General features: G+C 47.0%; 1 protein-coding gene across 1 annotated transcript in view; it reads right to left on the bottom strand.

Moving 5' to 3' along the window:
- Positions 1–18165, bottom strand: part of LOC139257606 (uncharacterized) — a 108990-nt gene that overhangs the window by 51483 nt on the left and 39342 nt on the right. Inside the window, exon 5 of the mRNA XM_070874544.1 lies at positions 223–370. Within this exon, the coding sequence (XP_070730645.1) occupies positions 223–370 (148 nt within the window). The remainder of the gene's footprint in view (positions 1–222; positions 371–18165) is intronic.

The following is an 18165-nucleotide window of genomic DNA, read 5'->3' as shown; positions in this document are numbered from 1 at the left end:
TGAGCATGCACTGTATATCGACTCAAAAACCTGTCGTTGGTACCGATAGGTGGTTAAAAGACTATTTGAGGTGAATTTACCTTCCGGGGCGGGTCCGTGGCGGTGCGCGTTCTGATGATGTCATCAATCAAACGGGCAATTGTGATTCCCTTATCACCAAACACACAGTGTAACATTTTCTTTCTCCAACACTTTTAATCACCACCTCGTGGAAACACTTACCCAAGAGAAATTGGCAGTCACACCAAATTCGGAATAGGAGCGCTGATTCACTTTGATCACAGCAGCCTTGACATTTGGAGTTACAAAGGTTTTACTGTCCTCGGGAAAGTTCATATTCATCAGTACCTTATGTAGATCGGACCCCAAGCTGTAAAATAAACAGATAGTTTGCACTGGACCTGATAACAAAAATAGGAATTCACTCAGGGTAGATTTTAACTTTGTCCCTTAGTAATAAAAATCAGGAAAGATGTAAACTGGGCTGACGATTCGCTCTCACCGATTTCACACTATTGCACAAAGTCACACTCTACCCCATTGACTTTGCACCACTGATGTGACGTGTCACGCTGATGGAGGGTGTAGCAAGTCACAGCTGCAATAATCATCCATTTGGCTTTTCCTGGGAAAGTTTTCTGAATATGTCACTTATTTATCACATGTCAATCCTTGTCATAATATAATCTGTATTTATGCTATTATCTAAAATATTTACATTTATTTGAAAAGCAGATATCTTAGCATGTTCTACATAAGCATAACACGATTTTCCGACAATGAAAATACCTACTTTAAATTGGAACTAAACGGCTCAGAATTTGAACCAAATGCTCCCACAGCATACCCGAAGTTCCTTTGCATGTGCAACCACAGGAGTGCCCAAATTTCCTGTCCTGAGGGGCCCCGTGGCAGGGCCCAATGTTATAAAACATTTGTAAGATATTTTATATTCATCATGTCACCCGATCTTAAGTGTTACTTATAGATATATACACAAATAGAAAGATGTGAAAAGGCCACCAGGGCCATCCATGCTTTCTCTAGCCATTAGACTCTGAAAACTCAGATACCACTCTCCCCGATGCAGAGCGTATTATCTACAAGTTGCACTGCAGCAACTCATCAAGGTTTCTTCGACAGCACCTCCCAATCCCACAGCCTCTACCACCTAAAAGGACAAAGGCAGCAGGTGCATGAGAACATCACCACCTCCAAGTTTCACTTCAAGACATACAGCATTCCGGTTTGGAAATATATCACCGTTCCTTCATCCTGGAATTCCCTCCCTAACAGCGCTGTGGAATTACCTTCACCACACAGACTGCAATGATTCAAGGCAGCTCATCATCCCCTTCTCAAGGGCAATTGGGGATGTACAATAAACACAGGCCTTTCCAGCAATGCCCAAATCCCAATAATGAATAAAGAAAAGATAGTGGAGCAAGCTTTCCTCGGTTCATTGATGGTTTTGTATAAAGTGGTTTAAACGTATCTTCCCTAGAATGTAGGCGTCAGCTGTGGCTCAATGGTAACACTCTCGTCACTTGTCCGAGTCTCACGGATGGCGAATGATATTTAAGGGGTTGATAGTGGATGGACAATGGCAAACCTTTAGAGACCGCATGGATGCACTACAACAATTGTACATCCGTGTCTGGCGTAAAAATAAAAAAGGGAAGATGGCTCAACCGTGGCTATCAAGGAAAATCAGCAATAGTATTAACGCCAAGGAAGTGGCATACAAATTGGCCAGAAATAGCAGCGAATCCGGGGACTGGGAGAAATTTAGAACTCAGCAGAGGAGGACAGGGAAAATAGAGTACAAGAGGAAGCTTGCAGGGAACATTAAGACGGACTGCAAAAGCTTCTATAGGTATGTAAAGAGAAAATGGTTAGTAAAGACAAACCTCGGTCCCCTGCAGTCAGAATCAGGGGACGTCATAACGGAGAACAAAGAAATGGCAGAACAATTGAACAAGTACTTTGGTTCGGTATTCACTAAGGAGGACACAAACAACCTTCCGGATATAAAAGGGGTCAGAGGGTCTAGTAAGAAGGAGGAACTGAGGGAAATCCTTATTAGTCGGGAAATTGTGTTGGGGAAATTGATGGGATTGAAGGCCGATAAATCCCCAGGGCCTGATGGACTGCATCCCAAAGTACTTAAGGAGGTGGCCTTGGAAATAGCGGATTCATTGACAGTCATTTTCCAACATTCCATTGACTCTGGATCAGTTCCTATGGAGTGGAGGGTAGCCAATGTAACCCCACTTTTTAAAAAAGGAGGGAGAGAGAAAACAGGGAATGATGTCAGCCTGACATCGGTGGTGGGTAAAATGATGGAATCAATTATTAAGGATGTCATAGCAGCACATTTGGAAAGAGGTGATATGATAGGTCCAAGTCAGCATGGATTTGTGAAAGGGAAATCATGCTTGACAAATCTTCTGGAATTTTTTGAGGATGTTTCCAGTAGAGTGGACAAGGGAGAACCAGTTGATGTGGTGTATTTTGACTTTCAGAAGGCTTTCGACAAGGTCCCACACAAGAGATTAATGTGCAAAGTTAAAGCACATGGGATTGGGGGTAGTGTGCTGATGTGGATTGAGAACTGATTGGCAGACAGAAAGCAAAGAGTCGGAGTAAATGGGTACTTTTCAGAATGGCAGGCAGTGACTAGTGGGGTACCGCAAGGTTTGGTGCTGGGGCCCCAGCTGTTTACATTGTACATTAATGATTTAGACGAGGGGATTAAATGTAGTATCTCCAAATTTGCGGATGACACTAAGTTGGGTGGCAGTGTGAGCTGCGAGGAGGATGCTGTGTAGCTGCAGAATGACTTGGATAGGTTAGGTGAGTGGGCAAATGCATGGCAGATGAAGTATAATGTGGATAAATGTGAGGTTATCCATTTTGGTGGTAAAAAGAGAGAGACAGACTATTATCTGAATGGTGACAGATTAGGAAAAGGGGAGGTGCAACGAAACCTGGGTGTCATGGTACATCAGTCATTGAAGGTTGGTATGCAGGTACAGCAGGCGGTTAAGAAAGCAAATGGAATGTTGTCCTTCATAGCGTGGGGATTTGAGTACAGGGGCAGCGAGGTATTACTACAGTTATACCACACCTGGAGTATTGTGTACAGTTTTGGTCTCCTAACTTGAGGAAGGACATTCTTGCTATTGAGGGAGTGCAGCGAAGGTTCACCAGACTGATTCCCGGGATGGCGGGACTGACATATCAAGAAAGACTGAATCAACTGGGCGTGTATTCACTGGAGTTCAGAAGAATGAGAGGGGATCTCATAGAAACGTTTAAAATTCTGACGGGTTTAGACAGGTTAGATGCAGGAAGAATGTTCCCAGTGTTAGGAAATCCAGAACCATGGGTCACAGTCGAAGGATAAGGGGTAAGCCATTTAGGACCGAGATGAGGAGAAACTTCTTCACCCAGAGAGTGGTGAACCTGTGGAATTCTCGACCACAGAAAGTTGTTGAGGCCAATTCACTAAATATATTCAAAAAGGAGTTAGATGTAGTCCTTACTACTAGGGGGATCAAGGGGTATGGCGAGAAAGCAGGAATGGGGTATTGAAGTTGCATGTTCAGCCATGAACTCATTGAATGGTGGTGCAGGCACGAAGGGTGAAATGGCCTACTCCTGCACCTATTTTCTATGTTTCTATGTTTCTATGATTAGTTTAATGTTCAGTGTGGCTAGACTCATGATTGTGCAACGAAGGAATGTGCAACAAAGGAATGCTCTGCTTTATAAGGGGAGGAGAATAAACCTAAGAGGATTTAAATATAGACTAAAATCATCATGAGACTTTGTGATTGTTTATTGGGTAAGGAATTTAAGGGTGGCATTTTTTTACTCATTTTTTACTGTATAATAGATTAATATTTATTATTTAATAATTAAATTTAATATAATTTAAAAAGGGAGAAAGGGATACACCGAGTAATTAAAGGCCAGTCAGCCTAACCTCAGTGGTGGGAAAATTATTTGAGAAAATTCTGAGGCACAAGATAAATCTTCACAGATTAATCGGGGACAGTCAGTATGGATTTGTTAAGGGAAGGTCATGTCTGACTAAGTTGATTGAATTTTTTGAGGCTGTAGCAAGGAGGGTCGATGAGGGTAGTATGTTTGATGTTGTGTGAGAATTTTAGCAAGGCTTTTGATAAGGTCCCACAGGGAAGACTGGTCGAAAGTAAAAGCCCATGGGATCCAAGACAAATTGGCAAGTTGGACTCCAAATTAGCTCAGAGGCAGGAAGCAAAGGGTAATGGTTAATGGGTGATTTTGTGACTGGAAGGCTGTATACAGTGGGGCTCCGCAGGGCTCAGTACTGGGTCACTTGCTTTTTGTGGTATAAGTCAATGATTTACACTTGAATGTAGGGGGTATGATTAAGAAGTTTGCAGGTGATACAAAAATTGGCTGTGTAGTTGATAATGAAGAAGAAAACTGTAGACTGCAGGAAGCTATCAATCAACTGGTCAGCTGAGCAGAACAGTGGCAAATGGAAGTCAATCTGGAGAAGAGTAAGGCAATGCATTTGGGAAGGGCTAACAAGGCAAGGGAATACACATTAAATGGTAGGACACTGAGAAGTGTAGCGGAACAAAGGGACCTTGGAGTGCATGTCCACAGATCCCTGAAGGCAGCAGGCCAGTAGATAAGAAGGCACACAGAATACTTGCCTTTATTAGTCAAGGCATAGAATACAAGAGCAGGGAGGTTATGCTTGAACTGTACAAAACACTAGTTAGGCCACAGCTAGAGTACTACATGCAGTTCTGGTCACCACATTACAAGAAAGATGTTTTGCACTGGAGAGGGTACAGAGGAGATTTATGGGGATATTACCTTTACTGGGGAATTATAGCTATGAGGAAAGATTGGATAGGCTGGGGTTGTTTTCTTTGGAACAGCGGAGTCTGAGGGGAGATCTTTTTGAAGTGTATAAAATTATGAGTGGCCAAGATAGAGTGAATAGGAAGGACCTATTTCCCTTAGCAGAGGAGTCAACAATCAGGGGGCATAGATTTAAAGTAATTGGTAGGAGGTTTAGAAGGGATTTGAGGGGGTGGTGGGGGTCTGGAACTCACTGCCTGAAAGGGTGATAGAGGCAGAAACCCTCACCACTTGAAGTGCCGTAACCTACAAGGCTACGGACCAAGAGGCTGGATAGCTCTTTGTCGGCCATGATGGGCCAAAATGGCCTCCTTCTGTGCTGTAAATTTTCATAATTCTATGATATTTCATGGGAGACAAATTAAACTTTAGTTTTTGATGCTACTATGTGGTGAAGGAATGACCATGCGGAGAGGCAGAATTGTGGTGAGCTTGTTTATATTTTAGTGATCAGCTTTTTTTGTTGCTGGAAGTGGTGAATAGTGATTGTATGGTACAATGGAATGATCACGATGTTGTAAGTGTTTTTAATATTGAATAAATCCAATTAAAAAAGCACTCTCACCTCTGAATCAGAAGGTGGTTGGTTCAAACCCCAATCCTGTGGCTTGAGCACAAAACCTAGACTGACACTCCAGTGCAGTATCGAAGGAGTGCTGCTTTGACAGAGGTGCCATCCTGTGGATGAGTCGTTAAACTGACGCCCTATATGTCCTCTTATGTGGTCGAAACGATCCCATGGCACTATTTCGAAGAAGAGCAGGGAACTTATCACCGGTGTCCTGGGCAATATTTATCCCTCAATCAACATAAGAAAAACAGTTTATCTGGTCATTATCACATTACTGTTTGTGGGAGCTTACTGTGCGCAAATTGGCTGCCATGTTTCCCATATTACAACAGCGACTACACTCGAAAAGTACTTCATTGGCTGTAAAGCGCTTTAAGTCGTCCAGTGGTCATGAAAGATGCTATATAATGTGAGTGAGTAGTGAATGAGTGTGTGAGTGAGTGGAGTGAGTGAGTCAGTGAGTCAGTGAGTGAGTCAGTGAGTCAGTGAGTCAGGGTCTTCTTTCTTTCTTTTGCTCTTTCTTTCGCTCTCTCTTTCTTTCACTCTCTCTTTCTTTCGCTCTTTCTTTCTTTCACTCTTTCACAGTTTGAGACAAGCACTGACGTGCTGCTGCAGGCTGTGAGAGGCCGAGGGTGCTGCTGTACTTCGCCTCAGGCAGGGAGCAGTGACAAACAGCTTGAAGATACACATGGCAGCAAATAGTTGAGGAACTGAAGGTGGTTGTACGTTCCAGCACACACGGAGACAGTGCTAAAAGAGGGTCACTAGAAAGGAGCAATGTTGGGCACCGGCTGGCAATGCTTCTCAGCAAGGACAGGGTGATTGTTGTGTGCACCTCAGTACACTTTGTCCCTCACAGTCTGTATTGTTTTCTGTGGGCCCTGAAACTCAACTGTCTTCACCTTTCTACATCTTCTTTGTACAGTCCTCATTCCGATAGCACAAGAATGCCCACTGATAAAAGCTTCAAGTTTGTCCACCTCCTCACCTGCAGGATACGCATCACTTTCTCACCAGCCCCTACCCCCTCTGACAATGGCTCCTTCCAGAACATTGTCCGGTAAGATCCTATCAGAAGGACTCTCACATGTACTATCCAGGAGCAGTAGGACCATGGGAAATACTTGCCTGTACCGTGTTAGTGTTACAATACTTAGTTCCTTTCTGTATTACTGTCCTTTTTGTGCCTTTGTGAGGTCTCCTCTGGTTTCTGGAACTGGCTGGTCCCAGGACTAGTTGGAAAACAGCCACTTGAGAAGTAGTAGCACCAGTAGCAGCACCCCCAGCACTGCACTTACCCCACCCATTGAGGAACTCCAATATATTCACTCCCAAAGGGTCAGACAGTGTAATGACTCAAGAGTCTTGTTACTGTAAACTGCGTCAAGTGTAAACCTGATCCATCTTTATTCGCGCCCAAAGTACCCGCATGACCTAGTACCCACACTTATATACACCCGTGACCGCGCACACGCACATACAGCCCGATGACCTCCGACAGCGCCCTCTGGTGTCTGGTGACCCCAGGTATCAATATATAACAACAATCCCCCTTTCAAGATCTTAATATCAGTCTTTTTACAAATTAGGACGGTCTGGGACTTTCCGCTCACGACTTGATTGTCTCAGTTCAACTTTAGTTCTAGGCGAGCGTTGTGAGTCAGTTGTGACTCAAGGCTGAATAACAGATCTGGTGAGAGTGGTAATGACCACATCAGAGACTGAAGGTCCAGGTTCAGGAATGACAGCAGAGTCCTCTGATGAATGAACATTGGTTGGTTGGTCACTGACTGCATCTTCCTCAAACGGTTCCAGTTCATCCGTGTGCCGCAGTTTTACTTGGTCAACATGTTTCATGCATGTTTGCCCATTCTTGAGCACCACAAGAGTTACCCTCCTTGGCTGTAACAGTACCAATGATCCACTTTGGACCTTGACCATAGTTTAGTACATATACTGGACTGTATATCCAGTATTGAAATATCACGTGACACAGCAGCATGATCATGATATCATTGCTGACTTTGATGTCTGTTTTCAACACGATCATTCAAATCAGGATGAACAAGAGAAAGCTTGGTCTACTGATTTCTCTTCATCAGTAGTTCAGCAGGGGAAACCCCAGTAAGCATATGAGGTCGTGTCCTGTAACTGAGCAATATATAAGACAAACGAGTCTGCAGTGAACCCAGAGTTACACGTTTCATACTTTGCTTGATCGTTTGAACAGCATGCTCTGCTTGATCATTAGAAGCAGGTTTGAATGGAGCTGACTTCACATGTCTAATACCATTGAGCTCCATGGACTCCTGAAACTCAAGACTTGTGAAACAAGATCCGTTGTCGCTCACAATGTAAGGTAAGCCATGAGTAGCAAACATGACACGAAGGCTCTCAATAGTGGCTGTAGATGTACTGGATAATGATACACTCTATCCACTTTGAATATGCATCCACCACAACAAAAATCATTTTTCCCAGGAAAGGACCCGCAAAATCAATCTGGATCCTCGACCATGGTTTAGATGGCCACGATCACAGGCTCAGCGGAGATTCCGCTGGTACTTTACTCAGCTGCATGCAGGTCATCATTGGCAGTCCCTCGGAATCGGGGAAGACTTGCTTCCACTCCTGAAGTGAGTTCTTTGGTGGCTGAACAGTCCAATACGAGAGCCACAGACTCTGTCACAGGTGGGACAGATAGTTGTTGAGGGAAGGGGTGGGTAGGATTGGTTTGCTGCACGCTCTTTCCGCTGCCTGCGCTTGATTTCTGCATGCTCTCGGCATTGAGACTCGAGGTGCTCAACGCCCTCTCGTTGCACTTCCTCTACTTAGGGCAGTCTTGGGCAAGGGAGTCCCAGGTGTCAGTGGGGTTGTCGCATTTTATCAGGGAGGCTTTGAGGGTGTCCTTGTAGCATTTCCGCTGCCCACCTTTGGTTCGTTTGCCATGAGGGAGCTACGAGTAGAGCACTTGCTTTGGGAGTCTCGTGTCTGGCATGCAGACTATGTGGCCTGCCCAGTGGAGCTGATCGAGTGTGAACAGTGGTTCAATGCTGGAAATGATAGCCTGAATGAGGATGCTGATGTTGGTGCACCTGTCCTCCCAGGGGATTTGTAGGATCTTGCGGAGACATTGTTGGTGATATTTCTCCAGCAACTTGAAATGTCTACTGTACATGGTCCATGTCCCTGAGCCATACAGGTAGGCGGGTATTACTACAGCCCTGTAGACCATGAGCTTGATGGCACTTTTGAAGTCCTGGTCTTCAAACACTCTTTTCCTCAGGCGGCTGAAGGCTGCACTGGCACACTGGAGGCAGTGTTGGATCTCGTCGTCGATGCCTGCTCTTGTTGATAGGAGGCTCCCGAGATATAGGAAGTGGTCCACGGTGTCCAGGGCCGCGCCGTGGATCTTGATGACTGGGGGGGCAGTGCTGTGTGGTGAGGACAGGCTGGTGGAGGAACTTTGTCTTATGGATGTTTAGCATAAGGCCCATGCTTCGTACGCCTCAGTAAATACGTCGACCATGTTCTGGAGTGCAGCCTCTGTATGTGCGCAGATGCAGGCGTCATCCGCGTACTGTAGCTCAACGACAGAGGTTGGGGTGATCTTGGATCTGGCTGGAGACGGTGTAGGTTGAACAGGTTCCCACTGGTTCTGTCATTTAGCTCCACTCCAGCGGGGAGCTTGTTGAGAGGTGGAGAATGGCAGCGAGAAAGATTGAGAAGAGGGTTGGAGCGATGACACAGGCCTGTCTGACCCCGGTCCGGATGTGGATTGGGTCTGTGATGGATCCATTGGTAAGCATCACGGCTTGCATGTCGTCGTGGAGTAGGCGGAGGATGGTGCCGAACTTTTGGGGTCATCCGAAACGGAGGAGGACGCTCCATAGACCCTCGCGGTTGACAGTATCAAAGGCCTTTGTAAGATCGTCGCTAGAGTCCTCCTCAACCGTCTTCTTCCTGTGGCGGGGGGGCGGGGAGGAGCTCCTCCCAGAGTCACAGTGCGGATTTTGTCCCTTACGGGGCACAACGGACATGATTTTTGCAGCACGACAGCTACAGGAAAAGTGCAGGGAACAGCGCCAGCCCTTATACATGGCCTGCCTGCAAGTATTGCACTGATGCATACATGATTCCAGATCAGAGTCAATTCCAGGCCACCATACATGAGACCTAGCAATGGCTTTCATCATGACAATACCAGGATGTAGTTTATGTACAAATTTTTCTCTACCTTTCTGAGGCATAATGACACGATTACCCCAGAGTAAACAATCTGACTGAATGGACAGCTCATCTTTGTGATGGTTGTAAGGTTCGGTCTCATCATACATCTCCATAGGTATTGCAGACCAATCACCATTCAGGACACAAAGCTTCACAACCGATAAAATAGGGTCATGGCTGGTCCAGATCCTAACTTGTTGAGCAGTGACAGGAGTTCCTTCACTCTCAAAACCATCCATTACTAACAGTAGATCTGCAGGTTGAGGCGTCTTCATATCAGGTGTGGGCAAAGGCAGATGACTCAGTGCATCGGCACAATTCTCAGTACCAGGTCTATGATGAATAACGTATTCATAGGCAGACAATGTTAACGCCCACTTCTGAATATGAGACAATGCATTGGTATTAATATCTGTTTTCAGAAAACAATGAAATGAGTGGCTTGTGATCCGTTTCGAGTTCAAAACGAAGACCAAACAGGTACTGATGCATCTTTTTTACCCCATACGCACTGGCCAAAGCTTTTTTATATACCATGCTGTAAGCTCTTGCCACTTTTAATAAACTTCTCAAAGCGTATGCAACAGGTTGCAGCTTACCCGACTCATTTGCTTGTTGGACTACACAGCCACCTCCATATGATGAAGATCACAAGCCAATACAAGACGCTTACATGGATTATAATGAACAAGCAACTTGTTTGAACAGATCAGATTCTTAGCTTTCTCAAAGGCTCTATCTTGAGACACACCCCAGACCCAGTTGTCGCCTTTTCTGAGTAGCATGTGCAGTGGCTCTAATAAAGTGCTCAATCTGGGTAAGAAATTACCAAAGTAGTTGAGTAGGAACGAACGCAGCTCCGTCACATTCTGAGGCCTGGGTGCATTTTTGATGGCCTTGGTTTTCGAATCAGTAGGCCTGATGCCATCAGCAGAAATCTTCCTCCCCAGGAATTCAACTTCAGATGCCATGAAGACACACTTCAAACGTTTCAGCATGAGTCCCACTTTGTTCAGACAATGTAGGACTTCTTCAAGATTGTTCAGATGTTCAATATGTCGCGACCTGTGATCAGAATGTCGTCTTGAAACACGACAGTTCTAGGAACGGACTTCAGTAGACTCTCCATATTCCTCTGAAATATGGTTGCAGCCGAACGAATTCCAAAAGGACAAACAGTCCTTTATGGGTGTTGATGCAGGTGAGTTTCTTCGAAGTGCCAACATGCTGCTGTGTCATGTAGGCCAACGTCAGATCTAGCTTAGTGAACGACTTTCCACCAGCTAGCATGGCGAGCAGGTCATCAGCCTTCGGTAACGGATACTGATCCTGTTTCAAAAATCGGTTAATCGTAACCTTGTAGTTTTCACAGATCCTGACAGTGCCAATCACTCTTCAACACAGGAACAATAGGACAGGCCCACTCGTTAAACTTGACCGGTGATATGACCCCTTCACATTGGAGTCTGTCAAGCTCAATTTCAACCTTCTCCCTCATCATGTAAGGAACAGACTGAGCTTTATGATAAACAGGCCTTGCATCAGAATCCAGGTGAATCTGCACCTTGGCTCCAGTAAATTTACCAATTCCCGGTTCAAACAAAGAAGGAAACTTCTTCCACACTTGAACACACTTGACATCATTCCAGTTCAGCTTGATTTTCTCGAACCAATTCCTGCCGAACAGGGTTGGACCATTACCTGGGACAATCCATAATGGTAGATCTTGAATCACACCATCATATGACACCTTGACTACTGCACTGCCAATCACCGGTATGAGTTCCTTCGTGTAAGTACTCAACTTGGCATTGACTGGACTCAGCTTAGGCTTCATAGCCTCAGTGTCCCACAGCTTGTCAAATGTCCTTTGGCTCATTATCGACTGACTCATACCCGTGTCCAGCTCCATTGATACAGGCACGCCATTCAGCTTCACATTAACAATTATCGGCTGGCTCTTTGCCAAGAACGAATACAGACCATACACTTCCTGCTCGGGTTGTGTATCCGGGCCAGCACTGGGCTGGTCATCATCAACAATGTGATGAGCAGCAGCACGCTTGCTCAGTTGTGGGCACATTTTCTGAAGATGCCTCACTTTCGAACAGCCATTACAGGAGTACTGTTTAAACCGACACTACTGAGGCCGATGATTGCCCCACAACACCAACAGGGTGAAATCAGATTCGTACCAGTTGGCATACTCTAAGCAGCTACAGATTTCACATAAACAGTCGAGTAGGCCCTGCCATAAGCAACTCTGCCAGAAGACGACACAATCTTGTTTACAGTACCTGCCGTGGAGCTCCGACTCTTCGATGATATCTGCCTCAAATTATCATCAGTCGTCATGCATGCCTGGGCAGTCGCGATGGCCTTTTTCAAATCCAGTTTCTCTTCGGCCAACAACTTCCGAAGAATCACATCGTGGTTGATGCCTATTATGAAGAAATCTCTCAACATGTCTTCCAACATGTTCCCGAACTTACAATGCTCAGCAAGAGATCATAGGTCGGTGACGAATCCCGACACATCCTGGCCCTTAGCACGAACATGCGGATAGAAGCGATAGCGTGAGATGATCCCCACTTTTGGTTTAAAATGGTCACACACCAAAACACACAAATCCTCGTACTCTTTGTCCGTTGGACGTAAAGGCGAGAGAAGGTTCTTCATGAGGCCGTAAACTTTCTGACCACAAACAGTGAGGAAAACCGCCCTGCGCCAAACTGTGTCAGCCTCTCCCTCCATTTTGTTGGCCAGAAAATATTGATCCAGGCGGTCAACGAAATCCGCCCAATCCTCGCCATCCATGAATTTGTGAAGAATTCCAATAGTGTCCATTGTACATGCGAAGGTTCTTAATTTACCTCATCGCCAAATGTAATGACTCAAGAGACTTGTTATTGTAAACTGCGTCAGGTGTAAACCTGATCCATCTTTTTCCGCGCCCAACGTACCCGCGTGACCTAGTACCCATGCTTATATACACCCGTGACCGCGCACACGTGCATACAGCCAAATGATCTCCGACAGTAGCGCCCTCTGGTGTCTGGTGACCCCAGGCATCATACATAACAGACAGCCAGCACGCGGGCAGCATAAGTGATGAGTCACAGAGCATGGGTGGACAGCAGCAGGAAGCCGCTAGCCAACAGATAAGGTCAGCTCCCTCTCCAGCTGCTGAGGCAAACCAGATCACCACAGCCCAGCTTTTAAGAGAAGCTTGCTTCTGAGTGTGTGTGATTGGGGGTCATTGAAGGATCTGTCCAGAAACTCCCAACAAATGACAGCAAGCATGAAAGAATCCAGCAGCAATTCCAGGGCCACCTGCAGTGCAGCCCCACACAGCAGAGGCCGCAATGACAGCTCAAACGCTTGGCTCAAGTGGAGCATAAACGTGGCATGGACTGGTTGGGCCAAATGGCCTATTTCTGTGCCGTATATCCGATATAATTCTATGATCCGGGCTTTGTGCCGCACCATCATTACATCACTGGGATAAACGCACACAAGAAAAGAAATAGACGGGACTGCTAAGTGCTTAAGCGGACAACAGGAAATGGGTAAATGGCAGCGGTAATTTATAGATTTGTGTGCACAGACACCTAAATCGCTTTGCTCATTCACAGCTCCTAATCTCTCACCATTATGGAAATATTCCAATTCATCTTTCTCACATCCAAAGTGGATGACTGCACACTTCCCCACATTGAACTCCATCTACCATGGGTTAGCCAACTCACTTAGTCCATCTTTGTCCCTTGTAACAGGGGTAATTCCACAATCTGACACTTCCAATGGGGAGCAGCACTCAGCGGAAGCACACCTTGAGAAACCTACTATTATTATATTACTGCCTGCACTCTAAGTGACAACCACCATCCCCGCTTCTATTCTGTAACATCTGGACCTATGTAGCTCTTCTAGTTCCAGTATTCATTTTCTCTCATATATACTGCTCAATATACCCCTCGGTCTCGCTACATTTAATCCTCTCTCACTGCACAAGGCAAGGTCATCTATATGAGTCTAATTCAGGTGAAGACTGTCCTGTCTAAACAGAATCCTTTGCCTCAGACATAAACTTTGTTTTCCAAAATATAACCTTATCTGGAAGAGAGAACACTCCAGATAGCAAATTGGTGAAAAGGACAATTTAGGATGAGCATGGCTTTACTAGAAACCAACAGATCAGCTGGCTCTTCAGTTCCAGGAGTATTGAAGTGGGTAAGAGAATGGAAAGGGGAATCCTCTAGTTGTGGATGGAAAAGAGAAGGATAGGAACAGAAAACCTACAACTTAATTATGTCCAACAGGTAACAGCGATTAGAAACTTCTGAGCAGGAAATAAGAAAGTGACAAATCAACAGCGGACAGTTTGTAAAGAAACAGGGAATACAATCTATTCTTAATTCAAAGCTATTATTTGTTTGAAAAAAATGTGATTAATCAGTGTAAAGTCCTTACACAATACCACAAATCCACACGAGGCACATTCTATGGTCAAGGTCACTCTGTGACCTGCACCTTTATTCACAGGACCAAGAAGTGATGACCCTGAGTGGGACCTCCCGTTATATACCTGGATGACCAGGTGAGGAGTGTCTCCCACAAGTTCACCCCCTGTGGTCAATGTGTGCATTTCTCAAGTATACACAGTATTGCAGTGTTGTTACATGAAGATTACATACATGACATCACCTCCCCCCCAACGTCTTCTTGGGATCACAGATTAAGTCTTTCGGGTGGTCTGCGCTCCCTCGTGGAGCGCCGCAGTTGGGGCTCTGGCTGTTGAGCCTTGGCCTGCGTGATTCTGGCCTGTTCGGGCTGACCGCAGGGACTGTGCATGCTGCTGAATGTTCTTGTTGCTCGTTCACTGGCGGTGGTGTGAATACTGTAGTGTCTCTGCACCTTGTTACAAACTCACACGAGGTATGGATATATCAGACATGGTCACTCTGTGACCTTCACTTTATTTCCAGGACTGAAGAGTGTTGATCCTGGGTGGGACCTCCCCTTTTATGCCTGGAAGCCCAAGTGAGGAGCTCACTCCCTGTGGTCAGGGTGTGCATTACAAGGGTACAGGTACAGTATGCATGAGTTACAGTTACATAATTATAGTCATTGCAAGATGGTGAAATACATGACATCACCTCCCCCCTTAGGTCTTTTAGTTTCAGAGGTTAAGTCTATCGGGTGGTCGGCGCTCTCTCGTGGTGCGCCGCAGTTGTGGCTCTGGTGGCTGAGCCTCAGCACGCGTCTCTGTCACTTGAAGTGATTCCGGCCTGTCTGGGCTGGTCACAGGGACTGTGCATGCTGAGCGCTGTCTTTGTTGCTCGTGCGCTGGCAGTGGTGTGGGTGCTATCTCATCATGCTCTTCTTTCGGTTCCTCCGTGTCTGCACTGAACCTTGTCTTTAATGTTCCAAGTGTTTGCGGTATATCTGCCCATTGTTTAGTCTGACCAGCATGATCCTGTTTCCTTCTTTGCCAATTACGGCGCCCTCAAGCCATTTGGGTCCAAAAGCATGGTTAAGAACAAATACCGGGTCATCTATTTCTATACACCTCCCCCTTGAGTTTCGATCATGGAGCTCGGTTTGGGACTGGCGCTTGCCCTCAACAATGTCTGCCAGGGCTGGGTGAATGAGGGACAGCCGCGTCTTGAGTGTGCGTTTCATGAGGAGTTCCGTTGGCGGGACTCCCGTGAGCGAGTGCGGCCGAGACCTGTAGGACAGCAGGAAGCGCGATAGGCGGTACTGAAGGGAGGGTCCTTGGATGCGTAGCATGCCCTGCTTTATGACTTGGACCGCCGTTCCGCCTGGCCATTGGAGGCCAGCTTGAACGGCGCTGTCCAGACGTGCTTGATCCCATTGCCCGACATAAACTCCTGGAATTCATGGCTGGTAAAACACGGGCCATTATCGCTGACCAGGATGTCTGGCAAGCCGTGGGTCGCGAAAACCGTACGCAGACTCTCCACAGTGATGGATGCCATGCACGAGTTCAATATGATGCACTCGATCCACTTCGAGTATGCATCGACAACGATCAGGAACATTTTTCCCATGAGCAGGCCCGCATAGTCCACGTGAATACGTGACCATGGCCTTGTGGGGCAGGGCCACGGGCAGAGTGGGGCCTCCCTGGGGCATTGCCAGCTGGGCACACGTCGTGCACCTGCGAACCCAGTGTTCCAGGTCTGAGTCAATCCCCGGCCACCACACATGTGACCGGGCAATGGCCTTCATTAACACGATGCCAGGGTGCTCGCTGTGGAGTTCCCTGATGAACGCTTCCCTTCCTTTCTGGGGCATGACTACCCGGCTGCCCCATAACAGGCAGTCGGCTTGGACGGAGAGTTCATCCATCCGTCTCTGAACGACCTGACTTCCTCGGGGCATGCCCTGTGTGCAGGCACCCAATCCCCAGTCAGGACACATTTCTTTATCATGGATAGGAGGGGGTCCCTGTTGGTCCAGAGTTTGATCTGGCGGGCTGTGATGTGGGAGCCCGCAGTGTCAAAAGCCTCAACGGCCATGACCATCTCGGCGCTCTGCTCCGACGCCCACTCGGTGGTGGCCAGTGGGAGACTGCTGAACGCGTCAGCGCAATTTTCGGTGCCTGGCCGATGCCGTATGGTGTAGTCATACACAGCCAGCGTGAGGGCCCATCGCTGTATGCGAACTGATGCATTAGCATTGACAGCCTTGCTGTTGGACAACAGGGATGTTAACGGCTTGTGGTCTGTCTCGAGCTCGAACCGTCTACCGAAAAGTGACTGGTGCATCTTTTTCACACCGCACACACACGTGAGTGCCTCCTTCTCGACCATGCCGTATCCACGCTCTGCCTGGGAGAGCGACCTGAAGGTGTAAGCCACCGGTTGGAGTCAGCCGTCATCGTTACCCTGCAGCAAAACACACCCAACCCCGTAGGATGACGCATCGCATGTTAAAACCAGTTTTTTACAGGGGTCATACAAAGTCAACAGTTTGTTGGAACACAGCAGGTTCCTCGCCTTATTGAAAGCCTGTTCTTGACAATCCCCCCAAAGATCATTCACAACCTTTACGGAGGAGCATGTAACGGCTCCAACAATGTGCTTAAGTTCGGCAGGAAGTTCCCAAAATAATTCAAGAGTCTCAGGAATGATCGCAACTCCAACGTGTTGACGGGCCTGCGCGCCCGGCGAATCGCCTCAGTTTTTGATTCAGTGGGCCGGATCCCATCTGCGGCAACCCTCCTGCCCAGGAACTCGACATCTGGGGCCAAAAACACGCACTTGACCTTTTTCAGCCGCAGGCCTACCTGTTCCAATCGGCGTAGCACCTCCTCCAGGTTGCGGAGGTATTCCTCAGTGTCTCGACCCGTTATAAGGACGTCGTCTTGGAACACGATCGTTCCAGGGATGGACTTGAGCAAGCTTTCCATGTTTGGCTGAAAGATAGTCGCTGCCAAACGAATGCCAAACGGGCACCTGTTGTAAACAAATGATCCTTTGTGTGTCGTGATGGTCATCAGAAACTTGGATTCTTCAGCCAGGTCCTGAGTCATGTAGGCCGAAGTGAGGTCCAGCTTCGTGAACAGCTTACCACCTGCCAGCGTGGCAAAAAGGTCCTCCGCTCTCGGGAGTGGGTATTGGTCTTGCAGCGACACTCGGTTGATGGTGGCTTTGTAGTTGCCACAAATCCTAACCGAGCTATCTGCTTTGAGGACAGGAACAATGGGACTTGCCCAGTCGCTGAATTCAATGGGCAAAATTATGCCCTCTCTGAGCAGCCTGTCCAGTTCACTTTCAATTTTTTCACGCATCATGTATGGCACCGCTCTGGCTTTGTGGTGCACTGGTCTGGCATCCGGAGTGATGTGTATCACTACTTTGGTGCCCTTGAACATTCCGACACTGGGTTGAAAGAGTGACTCAAATTTTTGCAATACCTGCGAGCATGAACTTCGGTCCACGGATGAAATGGCGTGCACATCCCCCCATTTCCAATTCATCTCAGCTAGCCAACTCCTCCCCAAGAGCGCGGGGCCATTTTCCGGAACAATCCAGAGTGGCAGCTGGTTCTGTGATCCATTATGTGTTACCACCAAGTTTGCACTGCCCAGCACTGGGATAATCTCTTTGCTGTACGTATGTAGCTGCGTCTCAATGCGTTCCAATTTGGGCCTGCAAGCTCTGTGTGACCTTAGTCTCTCAAATTGTTGGGCGCTCATAAAGGACTGGCTAGCCCCAATATCCAGCTCCATGTGCACCAGGATGCCATTCAGTAAGACTTTCATCATCATGGGTGGCATTTTGGTGTATGAGCTGTGGACGTCGGCCACATGAACTCTCTGAACTTCAGCATCCATGGTTGTTCCCCAGTCCTCATCCTGCATTTCAGACCCCTCGTCTGGTTCGTCTGTCTCACAGACTAGCCTCGCT

Source organism: Pristiophorus japonicus, unplaced genomic scaffold (genome assembly GCF_044704955.1).
Source record: "Pristiophorus japonicus isolate sPriJap1 unplaced genomic scaffold, sPriJap1.hap1 HAP1_SCAFFOLD_884, whole genome shotgun sequence".
Lineage (NCBI taxonomy): Eukaryota > Metazoa > Chordata > Chondrichthyes > Pristiophoridae > Pristiophorus > Pristiophorus japonicus.
This window is presented reverse-complemented; position numbering and strand designations above follow the sequence as displayed.